Genomic DNA, 18940 nt, shown 5'->3' with positions numbered 1-18940 from the left:
CTAGAAGTTCTGAAGATTGTATTGCAAATTTATTTTGTGTGATAAATTTTACAAATAGTTTAGAAACTGGTAGGGATGAGGTTATGAGAATCATCCTTTGGCAATACTTGGTTAAAATCCTTTTACCTTTCCACTATCAGCAGCCACAGTGAATGGAGTGATTCAGGGAAATTCAGTTCCAGAGTCCAAAAGGAGTTTCTGAGATGCAGAGGTTTCTCAGGTGTGCAGGGTGGTGTGTAGGTGGGTAGGGCAGATTCTACATCATTACTAAAATCCACATGGCATCATGTGGAAGAAGACATTAAGTTATTCTTCAACCTTCGTTTGTGTGTGGGTTCAGGGGGGCTGGGTTTGTGTGAGATCACACGGGGGCATTGGGAGCCGCAGAGCCATAACCCACCTTTCTTACCACCTCCACACAGAGAGCTCTAGAGTGTGGTGTCACTAGTGGCTGGAGGGTCAGAAATATAGCAGTTTAGGGGTCAGTTTGAGTCATTTTTGTTGGAGTTGGGAAGTCTGTGTTTTTTTTTCCATTTGAATACACATGCAATCATAGGTAATATTGGTCAAGTTCACACTTTTCCTGGCTCAGTTTCCTTAGGTCTTTTGATTAAAACTTGACTATAATTTGGGGCTTATGTTCTTGCCTTTTTTTCTACATCTCATTTTTTTTCACAAATGTGCTAAAACTTTTGATCATTGTAGCTCTTTGTTAAGTACAGATGGAATCTCCATTGTGCCAAAATGTGTACTATTTCTTCATAATCCTGTTGATGATTCTGATGTTGTTTCACATGGCAAATAGCTTTGAAATCAGCTGTCCTGTTGTATATTATTAGACTTTTTCTTTAGATTGTCTTGAACTTTTGCTGCAAATTGAACATACCCAACATTCCTTTTTTAACATCACTTATATACAGTTTATATAAATTGGTAAAAGATATTCTACATAATAATTCATTTAGCAAGCTATATAGTACATGTGTGAAACTGAAACTGATGTGAAATAATGTACAAAGCCATAGAAAGAGGACTTCAGTGTAGACTTTAGTGACACAGAATACATCCTTATTGTCACGTAGACAAGATCTTCATCAGTATGACTTAATTGAGAAAACAAAAAGAGTGAAAATGAAGCATGGTATAGAACTGGACGATGAATCTGGATGTGACACAGGCTTGTGTCTTAGCAGTAAACTCTGATAGCAGTAGGTTGGGATTTTCCATAGATACCTACTAAAACTAGTTAAGACTGTGTTCCTATAGTTGATGTAAAATTGTGCATATTTAATATATGTATTCTGATACATGTGTACGTAATACCTACACCCAAACAACCCCATTCAACAGAGTGTTGTATGGGAATCGAGGCAGGTGCCCAGACAGACCACACCTGGGCAGTTCGGTTCCACTTGAGAGACTTTCATTGTTGCTGGTGGTGGGGGATGCACAAAGGAGGGGAGGAGACAAAGGAGGAAAAGAGAAAGAAGGGGAGAAGGTCAGGAGGGGTTGGCTTTTTATTTGGGTAGGGACATAACTTCTTGCAGGTGAGGGTAGGAGATGGGCTAGGAGGACACTGGAAATATATGACAACAGATGCACAGGTCCCTGTCACCTGTGGGTGATGTCACTGCCTTTGCTGGGTTTGGAGACAACCTGCAACCATAAAGCCGGTTCCTCATACCAACACTAAGTTCTCATAAAAATGACAGAATTGCCATGGATCCCAGCAGTCTTCTCAGTATAGTTTCCATGCACTTGAAATTAGTTTTAAATTGTACCAGAATTCTCATGTTCCTTGCAGTTGTATTCATGTTAGCCTAAATATGAAAATAACATCAATGCTCATTTGTTGAGGACCAGCTAGGTGCCTCTAGGCGACCTAGGGTGCCTTGGGTTAAAGGAGGGGATAAAGAATTATGCACTGGTAAAGACTCTCACAGTCAGTGCTTTATTGGTCATAAAACAGCATGTTATTATAGCTTAAGCATTATCAACCCATTTCTTTCTCCCATATAATTTTAACCTTTAATGCACTCTTATTATCAGATGGATATGAGAGCTTGAACCATGTTGTCAACATTGTAGGTAGCACTCGAAAATGAAGGGTGACCAAGTCAACTCAGTCAGTCAACAGGGTCTCAAGGGAGAGAGTGAGGAGTGAAAAGAAAAAGACAATTAGACAATATATAGCATGATTCTAGCCAGTGCTGAGGCTGAAGCGGGTTTATTTTTCCCAGTCTGGTTTTCTACCATTTTTAGTACAAGCAAATAATAAGGTCAACTCTAGGTCAAGGAACAAACAAGGCACAAAGACCTGTGATCATTGTTTCTAAGGGCTCATTAGTTTGACAAGAGAAAAGGAATGTTACTAGCCCAAATGTAAATATTCTTACCTGAACCTACTTCCTAAGTCCTAGTCCAAGGTCAAATTCCTGCCAAATTCCTATAGCAGGGCAGAAAACAGAGAATCCAGCTGAAGCAATCTTCTTCAAAGCATTTTTTTCCTAATGTTTATTTAGAACATTATGTGGAGAAGAGAAACGAAATATCAAGCTTTCTGTAGCAAGAGTTGTTGTAGATGAGAAGCAAATGTGTTATTATAGTATGCTGTAAAAATGCAGAAAGTGGCTTTATTTGGATGGCATGAGAGCTTTCTGCCAGTGAGTCATAGTGCATGAAGAAGTAAAAACGAGGTTAAGAAACAGATTGAAGGGGTTGGGGATTTAGCTCAATGGTAGAGCACTTGCCTAGCAAGCGCAAGGCCCTGGGTTCGGTCCCCAGCTCCGAAAAAATGAAAAGAAAAAAAAAGATAGAAGAAACAGATTGACTGTTTTGTTTGAATTTAAATAGTAACGATAAATTACAGTTGAGCAAACATGTAAAAGTCTTAGATAACTGACTCGGCTCTTTGTTTTCTCTGCCTTCAGTATCTTATTTTAGATGTAACACTTTCATTTTTGCTATGAAGAAAGCGTTTAAACATTTAATATTTTTATACATTGGTTTATTTAGGCTTAATGCATAATATAGTTAATGTAGTGATTTTGTGCAACATCTCATTTATTTCTATTTGAATAGTTATTCAAACATCAGTTTTTCTTAAAAACAATTATGAGTATTCCTTTGGAATGAAATGAAAAACATTGTAATTCCACATTCCAAACCAGTGAAAGCTAACACAAGAAAGTGACTGCTTTTGTTTCCTGCATGATATATATTTCACATTGCTGAGAACAAAACTTCTGATTTCACAGATATAGACTGGGCCCAAGATGAGAATGTCACGAACTCCTGTGTTGCAGAGTATTTGATCGCACTGTGAACCCAGAGACTGTTAATTTACTATCGGGGGTGGGGGGCAGGGGAGCTGTTTCTAACTGGTAGGGCTCAGCCATTACTACACACTTTTGCTATCAAAGGATGAAGGTAAACGTAGTTTTAGAAGGAAGCACTCATGTTCGTAAGTAATGTATAATTGAGTGGGTGAAAAAATGATGAATCAGGTTAAGATCTGACAGAATAGGATATGCCCAACTCTCAAGAGAAGAGGGAAAAGAGGCAATATAAGAGGAAGCAGCGGGTTTGGGGATTTAGCTCAGTGGTAGATCACTTGGCTAGCAATCAAAAGGGCCTGGGTTTGGTCCCCAGCCACTGGGGATGGGGGCAGAGAAAAGAAAGAAGGAAAAGTAAAGAGGAAGCAACACAGAGGGTAAGAGGAGGAGGCAGTTTTACCTGGAGAATTTTACAGAGACAGGCAGGCTAAAGACAGAAAAAGAGCAAATGAGCAAGAGAATGAGAAGAGAGCAGTTTACTAGAGTTCATTTGACGCCAAGCACAGCAATTCAGTCAGACGCAATTTGAATTGGGTAGCATAAAGAGTTTCAGCTAGGAGAGCAGAGTTGAATAGACAGAGTTCAAAAAGAACAAGAAAGGGTGATTTTATTCAACAGTTAAGTCTCAGATGCCAAAAACACTCAAGTGCCCAACCCTCCTTATCCACCTCAATGTTTGCCCCCTGTTGAGCCTTGCTGATGCATGGAAGCTTTTGTTTCTAACTAAGGATATCTTGATCTTTCTGTTTGGCACCTGGGCAGTAACACCCAGTTCCTGTTTTTTGTTCCAGTTTTTCTCCTGAGGGCATAACCTATTTTTCCACTGTGCTTCCAGGAATTCTCCAACCAGTGAACTTGGGTGTATGTTCTGTGAACCTCAGTAAAGCTTTGGCATTTTCTTTGCACAAATGGCCTCAGTCTGTGTCTTTTGTTAAATCCACCAGGCCTACGCCCCGACATTCTAGGCCTAGATAAGATTGTACAGAAGCTGTAAGCTTCCTTGACTAGGCCTAGATTATCAGAAGGAGGAAGTAAGCCTTCAAGGCATTTTTGACTTTTTTTTTTTTTCTTTCAGAGCTGGGGACCGAACCCAGGGCCTTGCGCTTGCTAGGCAAGCACTCTACCACTGAGCTAAATCCCCAACCCCCTCTTCAAGGCATTTTTACATTCCTATGTGATAGTCACTGTCTACAAAAATAGAACCAGAACTGTATGTATCACAATCTTGCTGCCCCTATCTTTCCGATTTTGCTTTTCTTTGTTCACTATATCTTCCCTTCATTGCATTTTCATTTAGGCAATATTGAATTAAGTTTTTAAATGAGGGTAGATTCTCATATAATATATCCTGACCACTGTTTCCCCACCCTACACTCCCAACTACCCCCACTTCTATCCTTTCCCCAAGATCCACCCCCCACACACACACCCATTTCCTCTTCAAAAAGGAGCAGACCTAACAGACAAATCAAGATAGAAAAAGACAAGGCGAAAGCCTTCATATTGGACAAGGCAACCTGATAGGAAAAATCTCAAGATCAAGCCAAAGAATCAGAGTTAAACCTGCTTCCACTGTTAGGAGTCACACAAAGACACCAAGCTAACAGCCATAACGTATCAGCAGAGGACCTGGCATAGACCCATGCTGTCTCTATGCTTGCCATTTAAGTTTCTGCAAGATTCCTAGAAATCCAGTCAGTGTTAGTCATGGGTTCCCTCTCATGTCAAGGGCCTCAAGTTAAACCAAACATTGGTTGGCCACTCAAACCAATTTGTTACCATCATGCCCCAGCACATCTTAGGAAGGACCAATTGTAGGTGTGTGTGGGTGTTGGGGGCGGAGGATGGAGTGTGTCAGGGTCAACCTTCAATGGGCCCCTCCTAGTGAGGGACTGGAAGGTGACTGCAATGGCTGTGACAAGCAGTTTTTATACTTTCAGAGGTATAGGTTACCTTAGCAGGTTTACATTTCACACTTATATGGCATGCCTTTGAGCTCTTCATCTGGGACCAGAGGGTCAGGCTACTATCAGTACATTCTGCAGGATTTTCAAGTATGTCCCTGCTTCTCCCAAGAACTGTGGGTGGAGAATGGAACTTGTCCTAGCCTTGGCCCGAGGCATGAAGCTGGGCCGTGCCCTAATCTTCACTGGAGGCAGTTGATGTAAAGCTGGCAAAAGCCCTTAGGGTCCCCATAACCTATCTACTTTCCACCAGGCCAAGCCTCCTGATAGCTCTTGGGCTTCAGTAAGAACTAGGGTCCTTCAACCCATTCTTCAGTTGAGGTACTTTTAGGTTGTTTCTAGGTTCTGGCAAGTGTGAGTAAATATGCTATGAACATAGGTGAGCAAATGGCCTTGTGGTAGGGTGGAGCACCTTTTAGATAGATGCCAAGAGCTTTATAGCTGTGATTTGAGATAGATGGATTCTCAGGATTCCGAGGCACCAGGACTCTAAGAAATGCTCATTTCCATAGTGGCAGTATTAGTTTACACCCTACAAGCATGGAGAGTTGTTACCCATTCTCCATATCATTACCAATATGACTTGTCACTTGTTTTGATCTTAGCCATTCTGATATGTGCAAGATAGATTCTCAAAGTAGTTTTGATTTGCATTTCCTTGATAGCTGAGATGATAATGATTTCTTTAAGTATTTCTCAGCTTTTTAAGATTCCTCTGTTGAGAATTCTCTGTTTAGATTTATACCACCCCCCCCTTTTTTTTAAAAGATGTATTTATTAAATGTGAGTGAGTACACTGTAGTTGTCTTCAGACAGGCCAAAAGAGGTCATGAGATCCCATTACAGATGGTTGTGAGCGACCATGTGGTTGCTGGGAATTGAACTCAGGACCTCTGGAAGAGCAGTCAGTGCTCTTAACCGCTGAGCCATCTCTCCAGCCCCTACACCCCATTTTTTACTTGGATTTTCTGCTTTAGAAAGTCTATTTTCTTGAGGTCTTTATGTATTTTATATATTAGGCCTCTATAAGATATGGATTTGTTTAAAAAACTATTTTCCCATTCCTTAGGCTGCCACTATGTCCAATTGACTGGGATTTTGCCACTTCTAATCTCCTTTATATATTAATTTTTTTTATTTATTGGCAAAGAGGAGAAACAGAATACACAGGATGAGAATTGGCCTGTAATTTCTTAAAATTGTTATTACAATCTTGTAGTTCATGTTTAAAACACTTTCTGTCTGTCTTTCTATCTCCTTTTATTATTGGTACCATTTACGTTGTGTGATTCTATTCATTACAATCTAATTATATTGTTTCTCTGGAAAATGAAAGACCTTCACCTACAATTTTCTCTTCTGAAAATTTACTATGTTATGAGTTTCTTGAGGTTTTGATAGTTTGGGAAACAGTTTTAGTGTCCTCTTCTGAAGGCTTGCCTCTCCTCATTTCTTGGCAAATCTGTGTTTTTCAGTTGTTGCAATCATCAATTTTTGGGTTTTGTTTGGGTGGGTGTGTGTGTGTGTGTGTGTGTGTGTGTATGTGTGTGTGTGTGGTTTGTTTGTTTGTTTGTTTTTGCTACGTGAATGATTGATGTCGTTAAGTCATTTGATTTTAGGTTTTTTAAAATTTCTGATATATTATTGCCCTTTTGTCCTAGTTAGCTTCAGTTGTGAACATTTTAGAGCCTACAATCATCTGAGGGGCTCTCACTTGAGGGCATGCCCTCATCAAAATGTCTGGATGCTGTATCAGTGAGAGATTGTGTTGTGATGATTGATGTGGGCAGGCTCTACACTGAGGGTGGTAGGATCCCTGAGCAAGTGGGCCTGGGCTGGGTAAGAGAGCTGGGTAAGTATGAGACAGTGACCAAGCAGGAAACAATATTTGTTCATGGTTTTTGCCTTTTCTTGAAGCTTGAGTTTCTATCCTAAGCTCCCAAACTGATGGCTGTCATGTGACTGGACCAAACAAGTGAACCTGTTTATTTCCTGAGATGCTTTAGGTTAGAGAATTGAATCAAAGTAGGAGAGTAGCAAGTTAGAACAAAAAAAAAAGGCTATTTTGTTGCTGGACAGAAACTAGAGAAACTAGAAATGTTCTCCTTTGGAGGAAGATGGTAAATGTCAGGGCTTGAGATGGCAAACAGTATAGAAAGCTGTATTCAGAGCTTAATCGGCTGTTGTTGTAGCACCTGAAGACTGGAGTCATGCAAGTAGTGCAGTCAAAGTTGAGGTCATAGGATTTCAGTGGAAAATAGACTCCATGAAAAATTTAGCTAGAGGTCATTTATGTGGTATTTTGACCCCAAATCTTTCTTCTTCCGCCCATGCTCTGAGAAATTGAGTAAGGCAGAATTAAAAAATAATTAGCTATATTTCTTAGGTGAAATATTGAATCTGTTAGATGATTATTACTAGTAACTCATTTTGGACTACAAGAAAAAAACAGCAAGTTGAGCAGAAATAAAGGCAAAGTCTGTGGTTTGTAGAGAAAAGCAGTCCTGGGAAGTTACACATGGCAGCCAAATGCTGAGACAGAAGCATGAATTTTCAAAGAGATTATCACCATTAAAGAGAAGGTCTTTGCTCAGGATTGGAAGCCTATGAAGGTGAATTAAGGGAAACAGTCCCTCCTGCTAAGCCTTCAGTTAATGGAAGGGGGAGTTGGCAAAGTCATTCCTAGACCCAGGAAGGAACTTCATATAAAACCTGGTACTGCTGGTCCAATGTGGCACCCAAGTTCTGGAAATAAGAAAGATGGAAAATGTAAGGTTATGGCTTCTTCCCCCGGGGTTTCAGTTCAGCACTGTTCCAGCCATCTGTGTTTGGCAGAGTCAGAGCCCCAGTGAGGGAGGACACTGTGAGAGTGCATGGGATGAATCTGAGGATGAAGCCTGAGTTGCATTTGAGACCACAAGATATAGAGATACCCACGTTATGAGACACCTGTCATGGAGAGCTGCATATAGGGAGTTCAAGGATCTAAACTGAGAGATGTATGAGAAGTTGCAGGGATAGGGCCATCTAAGCCTTTTGAATCTGAAGATCCTTGTGTCTGAGACAGAGCTGCAGGATTTGGTGTTTGTCCTGCTGGGTTTCTTGCTTTGGTCCAACCTTCCCTCACTATGTACACATTCTTCTCCACTGGAATGGGAAGGGGTATTCTGTGCCTTTGTATGTTGGAAAGATATAACTTGCTTTCTGATTTTACAAGATGTGGCAATCAAGAGTGTCAGAAGTGATTTGGGGCATTTGAAGAGTGTATGGGCTGCTGCAGGCTATTAGGGTCATTGGAAGCTCCTGATTAGCTGCCTGTGAGGGATGGTTTTCCTAGAATTGACTTGTTTGGACTTTTCCAGTTCTGGGAAACAGAAACTTAGGCCTAGTTTCCCAGTCTGTCAATTTACAACCAGTCATGGAGGAGTCAGCCTTTCTCTGGCCAAATCAGTTCTCTCAATAGAAGCTTTCGTAGGAGGAAACTTTCTAGATGATTAGTTATTGGGGATGACATTTGGGTGTCTATAGACTCAACCCATTTCCTGTGTGGGGTGTGTGTGTGTGTGTGTGTGTGTGTGTGTGTGTGTGTGTGTGTGTGTATTGTGTAGTGGTTGTACCTGATTAGTCAGCTTCCTTCTTATGTTGTCTTGCCTTCAGCATTATAGACTCTAACCCTAAATCACATAAGATGCAGTTGAAGCAATTGCTATTCAGTGCTAAGGTATTTTGCAAGCCTGGTGTTTTTTATAATTTTAATTTTGTTTTTGTTTTTGAGGACAAAGTTTCTCTATGTAGCCCTGGCTGTCCTGAAAGTAGCTGTTTAGAATGTGCGGCCTCAGATGTAACGTCCACCTGCCTCTGGCTCCAGAGTGCCAGGATTAAATGTGGGCCAACATGCCCAGCTTTCTCTTTGTTTGTTTGTTCGTTTTTATATTATTGCCTGATCGGTTGGACTGTGGGTTTTGGCACATGTCAAGCATATGCTGCTGTGTTGATCTTCATCCATGTTATGAATTTTGAAACTTGATAGAGAGCATAGTCTGTTTCTCAGGATGGCATGTATTCATGACATTCATACTGCCTGGCTATATTGCCTGAGTTTTCTGAGTCATTGGATTGCAGGTATATGACATTTTTCCTACCTGTTGCGTTTGTGTTGATTTATTTTAATGAATATGTATATTTTGCCTGTATGAATGAATATGCACATCACGTATGCCTAATCCCCATTGTAGTCAGAAAATGGCTTGGGAATTCCTGAACTTGGAGTAATCAATAGTTGTGAAGCTCCCTTCTAACTACTGGCAATTGAGGCCAATTATTTATAAGACCAGCAATAGCTCTTCACTGCTGAGCCAGCTCCTGTCCTATGTTGCTTATTTAGGATCAACATTTACATTGCCAATATTTTGAGCTATCTGTTTGTATCTGTTTAAACATTCATTCCCTTTTAGTAAGATCCCATTACTGTTACAGTTTAAACTGGGCCACCTCAAGATTCTGGAAGATGAATACAGAACTGCAGTGAATGTAATTCTTTGTAGGATCTCTAGTAAAATCCTCTGAGTCCTTTCTATCTTTCTTGTTTGTTTGATTAATTTTTCATAGGGGAGACAGGGTCTTAATATGTACCTCTGGCTGTCCTGGATAGACCTCAGATATACCTTCCTCTGCCTCCTCAGTGCTTGGATTAAAGACATGAGCCTGTACGCTCACTTGATATTTTTTGCCATTAGTAATTGTTCATACAATTTCTCTGTGTGCTTAATATTGCGCGCCTCTCTCTCTCTCTCTCTCTCTCTCTCTCTCTCTCTCTCTCCATTAATTAGCATTTCTTTTGCAAGGCTATATCCTACTCAATGAGCAAAGAAATGACAGAGGTGAACCTTATTACTCAGTTTTCTTCTAAGACGATTTGGTAATTACATTAGAACATCTGGGTCAAGAAATAAGTGAGGGAAATATCAGAAACATACATTTACAGTGATATCTGTATCATGGTTTCTGTTGTTAATGTATGGGATATTTCAGGATGCATTGACCTATGATGATGTACATGTGAACTTCACTCGAGAAGAATGGGCTTTGCTGGATCCTTCACAGAAGAGTCTCTACAAAGATGTGATGCAGGAGACCTACAGGAACCTCACTGCTATAGGTAAGACAGTGAATTTTCTTTCAGTTTTTAAAACAAGAAAACAAATGTTCCTTTGTTACTGTTGCTTTTCTGTAACTTCAATTGAGAATAAAGGAGAATGAGGTGAAAAGGTCCGGTTCACTGAAGATAGTAACTTAAATGTTGCCTAATTTCCAATAATATATCATACATTTTCTGGTACTGTATTTTAGGTTACAATTGGGAAGACCATAGTATTGAAGAACATTGTCAAAGTTTCAGAAGACATGGAAGGTAATTTTCATGTCCAAGTTGATATGAACATGCCTCCGAAGAAATGTTAGGATGTCCTGGAACTTTTAAAGAAACGCAACAGTATAAAAAGAAAAGCACTTCTCTATGTTTATTGATTATTAAATTCTCACAAATCCATGTACCTCAATGTCAGGTGTCTGACTTGAAAGAAGACAAGGAAACAATGCCTTAACAAATATTACCATTTGAATCATAGCCACATTACAGCTACTCTGTATACCTGCCAATCTGTTTAGTCTCATAACACACACACACACACACACACACACACACACACACACACACACACACAGAGTAGGTGATAAGTTTATGTTTCTAATAGGCAAATATATCATAGTAAAGCTGATTACTCATATACTAACATTGTTAAGTTTAAGTGAGAGGGACAGTTTATGAGAGTCAAGAATGTTGTTGAAGAGAAACCTTGATTCTTATACCATATGACTATGATGAACAAAAAGTCAAACTGTGTGAATTCAATGTGGAAACATTTCATTTGTTATTTTTTTTTTTTTGGTTCATTTTTTTGGAGCTGGGGACCGAACCCAGGGCCTTGTGCTTCCTAGGCAAGCGCTCTACCACTGAGCTAAATCCCCAACCCCTCATTTGTTATTTTTACAGGTATATCCTGTGTCACAATGGATACAAGCCATGTGAGCACAAGGATATTGAAAGAAGCAATGTCCCCCCACTCCCAGAACAATTAAGATATATGTAGCAGTCCACATTTGAGCAGACTCTCTCAGTGTGACATATTTATAATTAGTTGGTTTGCCAACTTCATTGGGAATATATCCATAAACTCACATAGCAGAAAATCCCTATGAATACTAGGATTGTGGAAATCCCTTTCTGTTTGTCCTGGTTCACTTGGCCGATGTGATATGCTAATGTAGTGTATTTCACAATAAATGAAAACATATGAATGTACTCAATGTGGTAAAGCTCTGAGCTCTTCCATTTTTCTTCAAATATGAGGAATCTTATAGAGATAAAGGATGGTACAAATGTGAACCATGTAGTAACACTTTTACCAGCCCATAATGAATGGGAAACCATGAGTGTAAACAAAGTGATACAACCTTAAGATGTGATTCTTCTTTACAATTAGACCAAATTATAGAATTAATTTCCACAGGTAAAAAGATTCATTAGTTTAGTGAATGTGGTAAAGCTTTCTCATGTGCCATCTATCTATCTTTGCAGGCATGAAAGATGTCATACTGGAGAGAAACCATCTGAAAATACTCAGTGTGGTAAAGCCTTTGCACAACATAGTTGTCTCCAAAGACATAAAAACACACATACTGGAGAGAAACTCTATGAATGTAAGCCATGTGATAAAGCCTTTACATACGATTCTCAGCTTCAAACTCTTGAAAGGATTCATAGTGGAGAAAAACCCTACAAATATAATCAATGTGGTAAAGCCTTTGAACGTCGTTGTAATCTTGGAAGGTATAAACTAATACATACTGGAAGAAAATCCTACAAATGCAATCAGTGTGGTAAAGCCTTTTCACAAAACAGTCATCTCCAAACACATAAAAGCACACATACTAGAGAGGAACTCTATAAATGTAAGCAATGTGGTAAAGCCTTTACATGCCATAATGAACTTCAAAGTCATAAAAGGATTCATACTGGAGAGAAATCCTACGAATGCAATCAGTGTGGTAAAGCCTTTAAATCTCATAGGTATCTCCAAGTACATAAAGCAATACATACTGGAGAGAAGCCCTATGTATGTGATCAATGTGGTAAAGCCTTTGCACGACTCAGTCATCTCAAAACGCATGGAATAACACATAGTGGAGAGAAACCTTGTAAGTGTGATCAATGTGGTAAAGCCTTTGCATCTCATAGTTATCTCCAAGTACATAAAAGAATACATACTGGAGAGAAGCCCTATGTATGTGATCGGTGTGGTAAAGCCTTTGCATCTCATAGTTATCTCCAAGTACATAAAAGAATACATACTGGAGAGAAGCCCTATGTATGTGATTGGTGTGGTAAACCCTTTGCATCTCATAGTTATCTCCAAGTACATAAAAGAATACATACTGGAGAGAAGCCCTATGTATGTGATCGGTGTGATAAAGCCTTTGCATATCATAGTTATCTCCAAGTACATAAAAGAATACATACTGGAGAGAAGCTCTATGAATGTGATCAATGTGGTAAAGCCTTTGCATATCATAGTTATCTCCAAGTACATAAAAAAATACATACTGGAGAGAAGCCCTATGTATGTGATCAATGTGGTAAAGACTTTGTAGTTCAGAGTGATCTTAAAAGACATAAAAGAACACATACTGGAGAGAAACCTTACAAATGTAATGAATGTGGTAAGGCCTTTGTAGGTCAGAATGATCTTAAAAAACATAAAAGAAAACATACTGGAGAGAAACCTTACAAATGTAATGAATGTGGTAAAGCCTTTGTATGGAATGGTAGTCTCCGAACACATAAAATTATGCATACTGGCGAGAAACATTATGAATGTAATGAATGTGGTAAAGCCTTTGTAGGTCAGAATAGCCTTAAAAGGCATGAAAGAATTCATACTGGAGAGAAACCTTATGAATGTAATGAATGTGGTAAAGCCTTTGTAGGTCAGAGTAACCTTAAAAGGCATGAAAGAATTCATAGTGGAGAGAAACCTTACGAATGTAATGAATGTGGTAAAGGCTTTGTATGTAACGATAGACTCCAAACACATAAAGCAATACATACTGGAGTGAAACCTTATGAATGTAAGCAATGTGGTAAAGCCTTTGTAGGTCAGAATGACCTTAAAAGGCATGAAAGAATTCATACTGGAGAGAAACCTTACAAATGTAATGAATGTGGTAAAGCCTTTGTATGTAATGCTAGTCTCCGAAAACATAAAGCAACACATACTAGAGTGAAACCTTATGATTGTAAGCAATTTAGTAAGTTCTTTGCCTCTCATGATCAACTTTGACAACATGAAAGAATTGATACTGGAGAGAAACCTTACAAATGTAGTCAATGTGGTAAAACCTTTTCACAATCAAGCCACCTCCAACTACATAAAAGAACACATACATACAAAAGAGTAACCCTATGAGTGTAGCCAATGTAGTAAAGCTGTGATCTTCAAAGGTATGGTGGTTTAAATATACTTGGTCCATGGCAAGTGGCAGTGTTAGGAGGTATGGCCTTTTTGGAGTAGATGTGGCCTTTGAGGATGTATGTCACTGTGGGGGTGGGGTGGGCTTTGAGTCCCCATGCTTAAACTCTGCCCAGGGCAGAAGAGTCTTCTGGCTGCCTTCTGATCAAGATGTAGAACTCTCTCCTCCAGCACCATGTCTGCTTGGACACTGACATTCCTTCCACCTTGATAATAGACTGAACCTCTGAATCTGTATACCTCCCCTCCCCCCAATTAAATGTCCTTTATAAGAGTTGCCTTGGTCATGGTATCTTTTCACAGCATTAAAACCCAAATTAACACAAACAGCATAAAAGATACCACACTAGAAAGAAACTATGAATGTACGGAATATGGTGAAGCCTTTGCACATTTCTATAGCTCTCACTATATCAAAAGTATTCATACTTGCATTCACTGAAACCCTGTGAATGCAGAAAATAGCATTCTTGAGAAAAGCCTTATAAATGGGCTGTGTGGAATAGTCTTTGTGTTTTGAAATCTGCATACATACTTAACAATTCAAAAACATGGTCAAAGTAAATGCCAGGAGTCTATTGTAAACAAGCTGAGTTAGAAGGGTAGGGATTATGAGTAGGGTGGTTGGGTGTGCAGTTAGTGCTAGAAAGTTAGGGGATAGGGTTAAAGGGTTGGGGGTGGTGTGCGTTAGGGTTAAGGAGTGGATGGGTAGGGTTAGGTTGGGGGTGTTTAGGGTTAGGGGGTTAGGAAAAAGTGTGAATTTGGGGAAGGAAATGGGAGGAGGTTGTGGGGCAGGGAGGGATGAAAATGATATATAGTATTCATAAAATCAAATACAAAAACAAGTTGAAAAGCTTCAACGTAAATAGATTGGAGGGTAAGGAGAGTTGTTACTACATACATTAATAAAATTCAAAAAAATCATTACGTCTTAGAAATTATTTATTCCAATAAAGTGGAAAACTCTAAAGTACGTAGATTTCTGGACGTATATAACCTACCAAAACTGAATCGTGAAGATCTAAAAAAAAAAAAAAAAAAATTGAGCAGCTTTGTAGAAAGCAGTACAAGTGAAATAGTGATCAAATATTTACCAAATAAAAAAATTACCAGACCTTAAATGAAATACACAAATGCTTCTCAAACTATGCTTTTAAATTGCAAAGAAGGTTACATTACCAAACTCTTTATGAAGTTAGTATTACCATAGTACTAAAAACAGATAAACACAGTCTAGTCTCCAACATAAATATATGCAGAATTTCTTTAAAAATACCTGCAAACTCTTCAATAATAAATCACAAAATTACCCTGATCAAACTGGTTTATTCCAGAGATGTAGTGCTGGCTCAATATGTCAATAAACTTTATAAATTTCTATAATCTCTTGTTTTTTTGATAGAATAGAAATAACATTTCAATCATGTCAAATATCCCATAGAAACTCAGAATATAAGAAACACATCTCACCATAATAATATATAGGTCAAGCAGTAGTCTTATCAACCAGTAAAAATATATTGAGAAAGAAATCTGGGAAATAATCCCATTCAAAACAACTTAAAATCCAAGCCCCCCCCCAAAAAAAAACCTTGAATTAAACCTGACCAAGGAAGTGAACGACCTCTGTAATGAAAATTTTATAGATACTGAATAAAATTAAAGAGGACACTAGAAGATGGAAAGACCTTGCATGCTCATGGGATGGCCATACTTCCAAAATCAATCTACAGATTCAATGCAATCCCAAGAGAAATTAAGGGGGAATATTGTCAAAATATATCATATAATCCATGAACACCCTGTAATCCCATTATTCTGTATAATAAGTATTAAGGCATTTTGGAAAGCTTTAGATTCAAGCTGGTTTTAGGAACACACACAGTAACACAAACTCACATGATAAAACTGCAAAACACCAGTCAGGCATATGATGTTCTGCCAGTAAACCCAGCTCTGGTGAGCTGGTGCCCTGGTATTCATTGTCAAGACAGCTTAGCCTGAATTATTGATCTCAAGTGAGAGAGACCCAGCTTCAAAAACAAGGTAGATATTAGCTGAGGTCAACAATTGTTCAAGAGATGCATGCAAACATATATGAACACACTGTATACAAATGGAACATAATTCAGACTAAAAGCTGTGGCACATGCCAGAACATAGATGCCCCAAGGAATTTACACAAAAAGAAATAACCCAGTTGCCAAGAGACAAATACTATATGATGTTATTTGTACAAGGAACCTAGAGACAAATTGGAAGCAATGGGAAGCAGCATGGTGGTTGCCAAGGGCTGTGAGAGGGAGAAGTGAAGAGCTGGTATTTATTGAATATAGAATTTCAGTTTGAAATGGTAAAAGAATTGTGATGCATGGGAATCATAATCCCACAATCCAGTGAATGTACTTCATGCCACTCAACTATCAACTTAGATAAAAATGACAGCTTTCATACTATGTATATTTTACAAGAATAATAAAAGTCCTCCATCGCCATAAAGTGATAAGGAGATTGGGCCCTGTATAGCTGCAACTCCTTAATAGCAATGTGAATCTACTTTGGTGAGTTTCCTAACGGTCTCACTGCATTTAGATACATGTATCTTGAAAATAAAGTAAAATTAAAATGTCTACCAAGGTCTTTTCTGAGGTATCTTGAAATCTCCAAGGAAACTCCTTTGAGTGACTTGGTGTAATGGAGGCAGCTGTTGGCTGTGAGGTTCTGAGAAGAAGGCAGAATCAGAGAAGCCTGAGTGCTCTGCACAGCACTAACTCCCAGGCAGTACTTAGTTTACTTTCCTTTATAAAACTTTACAGAATGAAATTGTTTGCCTATCTGGTTGATTAACCACATGTACTTTCACAAGAAGTCAGCATTAGATGCGTCCTTTGTCCTCAAATGTCTTTTTTTTAAGGTATGTCACTGAGGCTAGGGTACATGTTACATGAACACCCCACCCCACCCCAGGCTGCATGGTGGCGGCTTGCAACATGCAAGGATTTTTTTTCTTCACTAAATGTTTGTGTCATCTTTGGCTGTCGAGAGATGTTTAAATTCATGCTGGCATAAGAATATATGCTCAATGCCTCTTTAGATATTTAGAGTAAAGTTTTGTGTAACAAATATCACTTTATTACTCCTAGGATGGCGAGCCTCCTCAAGACAGAATAAGCAGTAAACAACACAACACTTAGCATTCAATATTGAGCGACACAGATTCCAGCTCTGAGTCCCAGACCAATGGAGTGCTAGACAGCATCTTAGAACCTTCAACTGTAAAACTGACTACATAGCACATACCATTCAACACCAAATAAACATTAGTTACTATTTCTGTCACTGGTGTTAGTGTTAATAGAGAGCCCATGCAGGATAGGGGACAACAGTAAGTGTGCACTGGTAAACACGATCCCCCCCCAACACACACACAGAATTAGGAATGATGAGAGACTGAGACTAAGACAACTCTAGCAGTTAACATTTTGGGTTGTTTCAATGACTCCCTTTTCACTTGGTCTTGCTACCTCTGAACATTGCTAATATCCAACCCACCTTTTTATCTGTTTTTAAAAACAAAAATACATAAAATGGACTATTAAAGCAAGCTGACAACTGCTTTTCCTTTTCTTTTTCTTTTTAAATTATTTTTAAAGATTTATTCATTTTATTATATATAAGTACACTGTAGCTGTCTTCAGATAAACCAGAAGAGGGCATCGGATCTCTTTACAGATGGTTGTGAGCCACCATGTGGTTGCTGGGAATTGAACTCAGGATCTCTGGAAGAGTAGTCAGGTGCTCTTAACCGCTGAGACATCTCTCCCCCGCTTTTTCTTTTTTTTAATATTTATTTTTAGTATGTGTGGGAGTGCGTGGCACCCTCAGAGACTAGAAGCGTCTGGTCCCCTGGAACTGGAGTTAGAAGCAGCTGTGAACCTTGCAATGTGGATGCTGGGAACCAGGCCTTGGTCCTCTTCAATGGTAGTCTGTGCCCTTAACCACTGAGCCTTCTCCCCAGCCCCAAAAATGCTTCTCTTGAAGAAAGGAACACATGTTTTAAAGTTGTATCACATTACCTAGTAAGGACTATCACAAACAACAGATGCTGTTTAAAAAAAAAATACAGGTTGTGATTTAGCAATTAAGAGCTAGAAGACATGCACAGTGCAACCGGTGTCCCTCTAACTGACCTCAGCCTCTGTCAGATTTGCATCAGATGTAGTAATGGAGCCTCAGGTGGGAGGTTCTCAAAGATTGGACACAATATTTCCCATCAAGTTTGCAGAGCAAATCCATGTTATCCCCAACTATTGTATAGTTTTCAAACCTGCAACTTTCCATAAATGATTTTTACTATCTGTAAAAATCTTCTAAAAAACAATAAAGCTCAACAACAACAAGAGAAAACCCCAGCATGCTGTTTCCTGACATTTTCTGTATTTCATTTCCCCTAGAAAGAGTGGGGCCCAAAGCTTCTGACCCATGTTGTGCTGTACTTAAGGACAGTAATGCATTAACCCACTTTTCTCCCATGTAATTTATTTTAATCATTTTATTCCAGCAAATCTTCAGAGGGCAGAGGGGAAATACCATTCACCCCTATCATATTCTACCCTGCCCTGGTGCAAATCAGCTCAGTGGCTTGCCAATGGCAAAGTTTAAATCAGATTTGTTTTTGTTTTGTTTTGTTTTTTCTTTAAGATCAGGGGTACAGTGTTTCTAAACAGAAAGAACTGCACTAAGTCCATTAGTAGACACCAAATAGCTTTGAGACTATGTCTTTCTGCAAACACCTTCAATAATGTCAGTTTAGGGTGCTAACAGAAGCTGGCCACTTGAGAAATCATTTTAAACCAAAACAAGGAAATCCACTTAAGAAAGGGTTAATAAGTCAGTATAAGGACGATACGTTGGAACTGGTGAAAGTCAGTGCACACCGACTTTAAACATCAATTAAGATAGTGGTAATTGTTCAAATTCTGAAGGTTATGATAGGATCAATGAAAAAACATCTTTCTTAGTCAATCATAAGGGAGAAGCTTATGATTTGACT

The 18940-nt window shown here is 38.9% G+C and overlaps 1 protein-coding gene across 1 annotated transcript in view; it reads left to right on the top strand.

Annotated features, from left to right (window-relative positions):
• LOC148006785 (uncharacterized) overlaps nt 1–18940 on the top strand; it is a 48674-nt gene that overhangs the window by 14091 nt on the left and 15643 nt on the right. The window contains 1 exon segment of the mRNA XM_087596722.1: nt 11934–13750. Coding sequence (XP_087452848.1) covers nt 11934–13750 — 1817 coding nt within the window.

The sequence above is a fragment of the Rattus norvegicus genome, chromosome 1, assembly GCF_021556685.1.
Source record: "Rattus norvegicus strain SHRSP/BbbUtx chromosome 1, alternate assembly SHRSP_T2T, whole genome shotgun sequence".
Taxonomy (NCBI): domain Eukaryota; kingdom Metazoa; phylum Chordata; class Mammalia; order Rodentia; family Muridae; genus Rattus; species Rattus norvegicus.
This window is presented reverse-complemented; position numbering and strand designations above follow the sequence as displayed.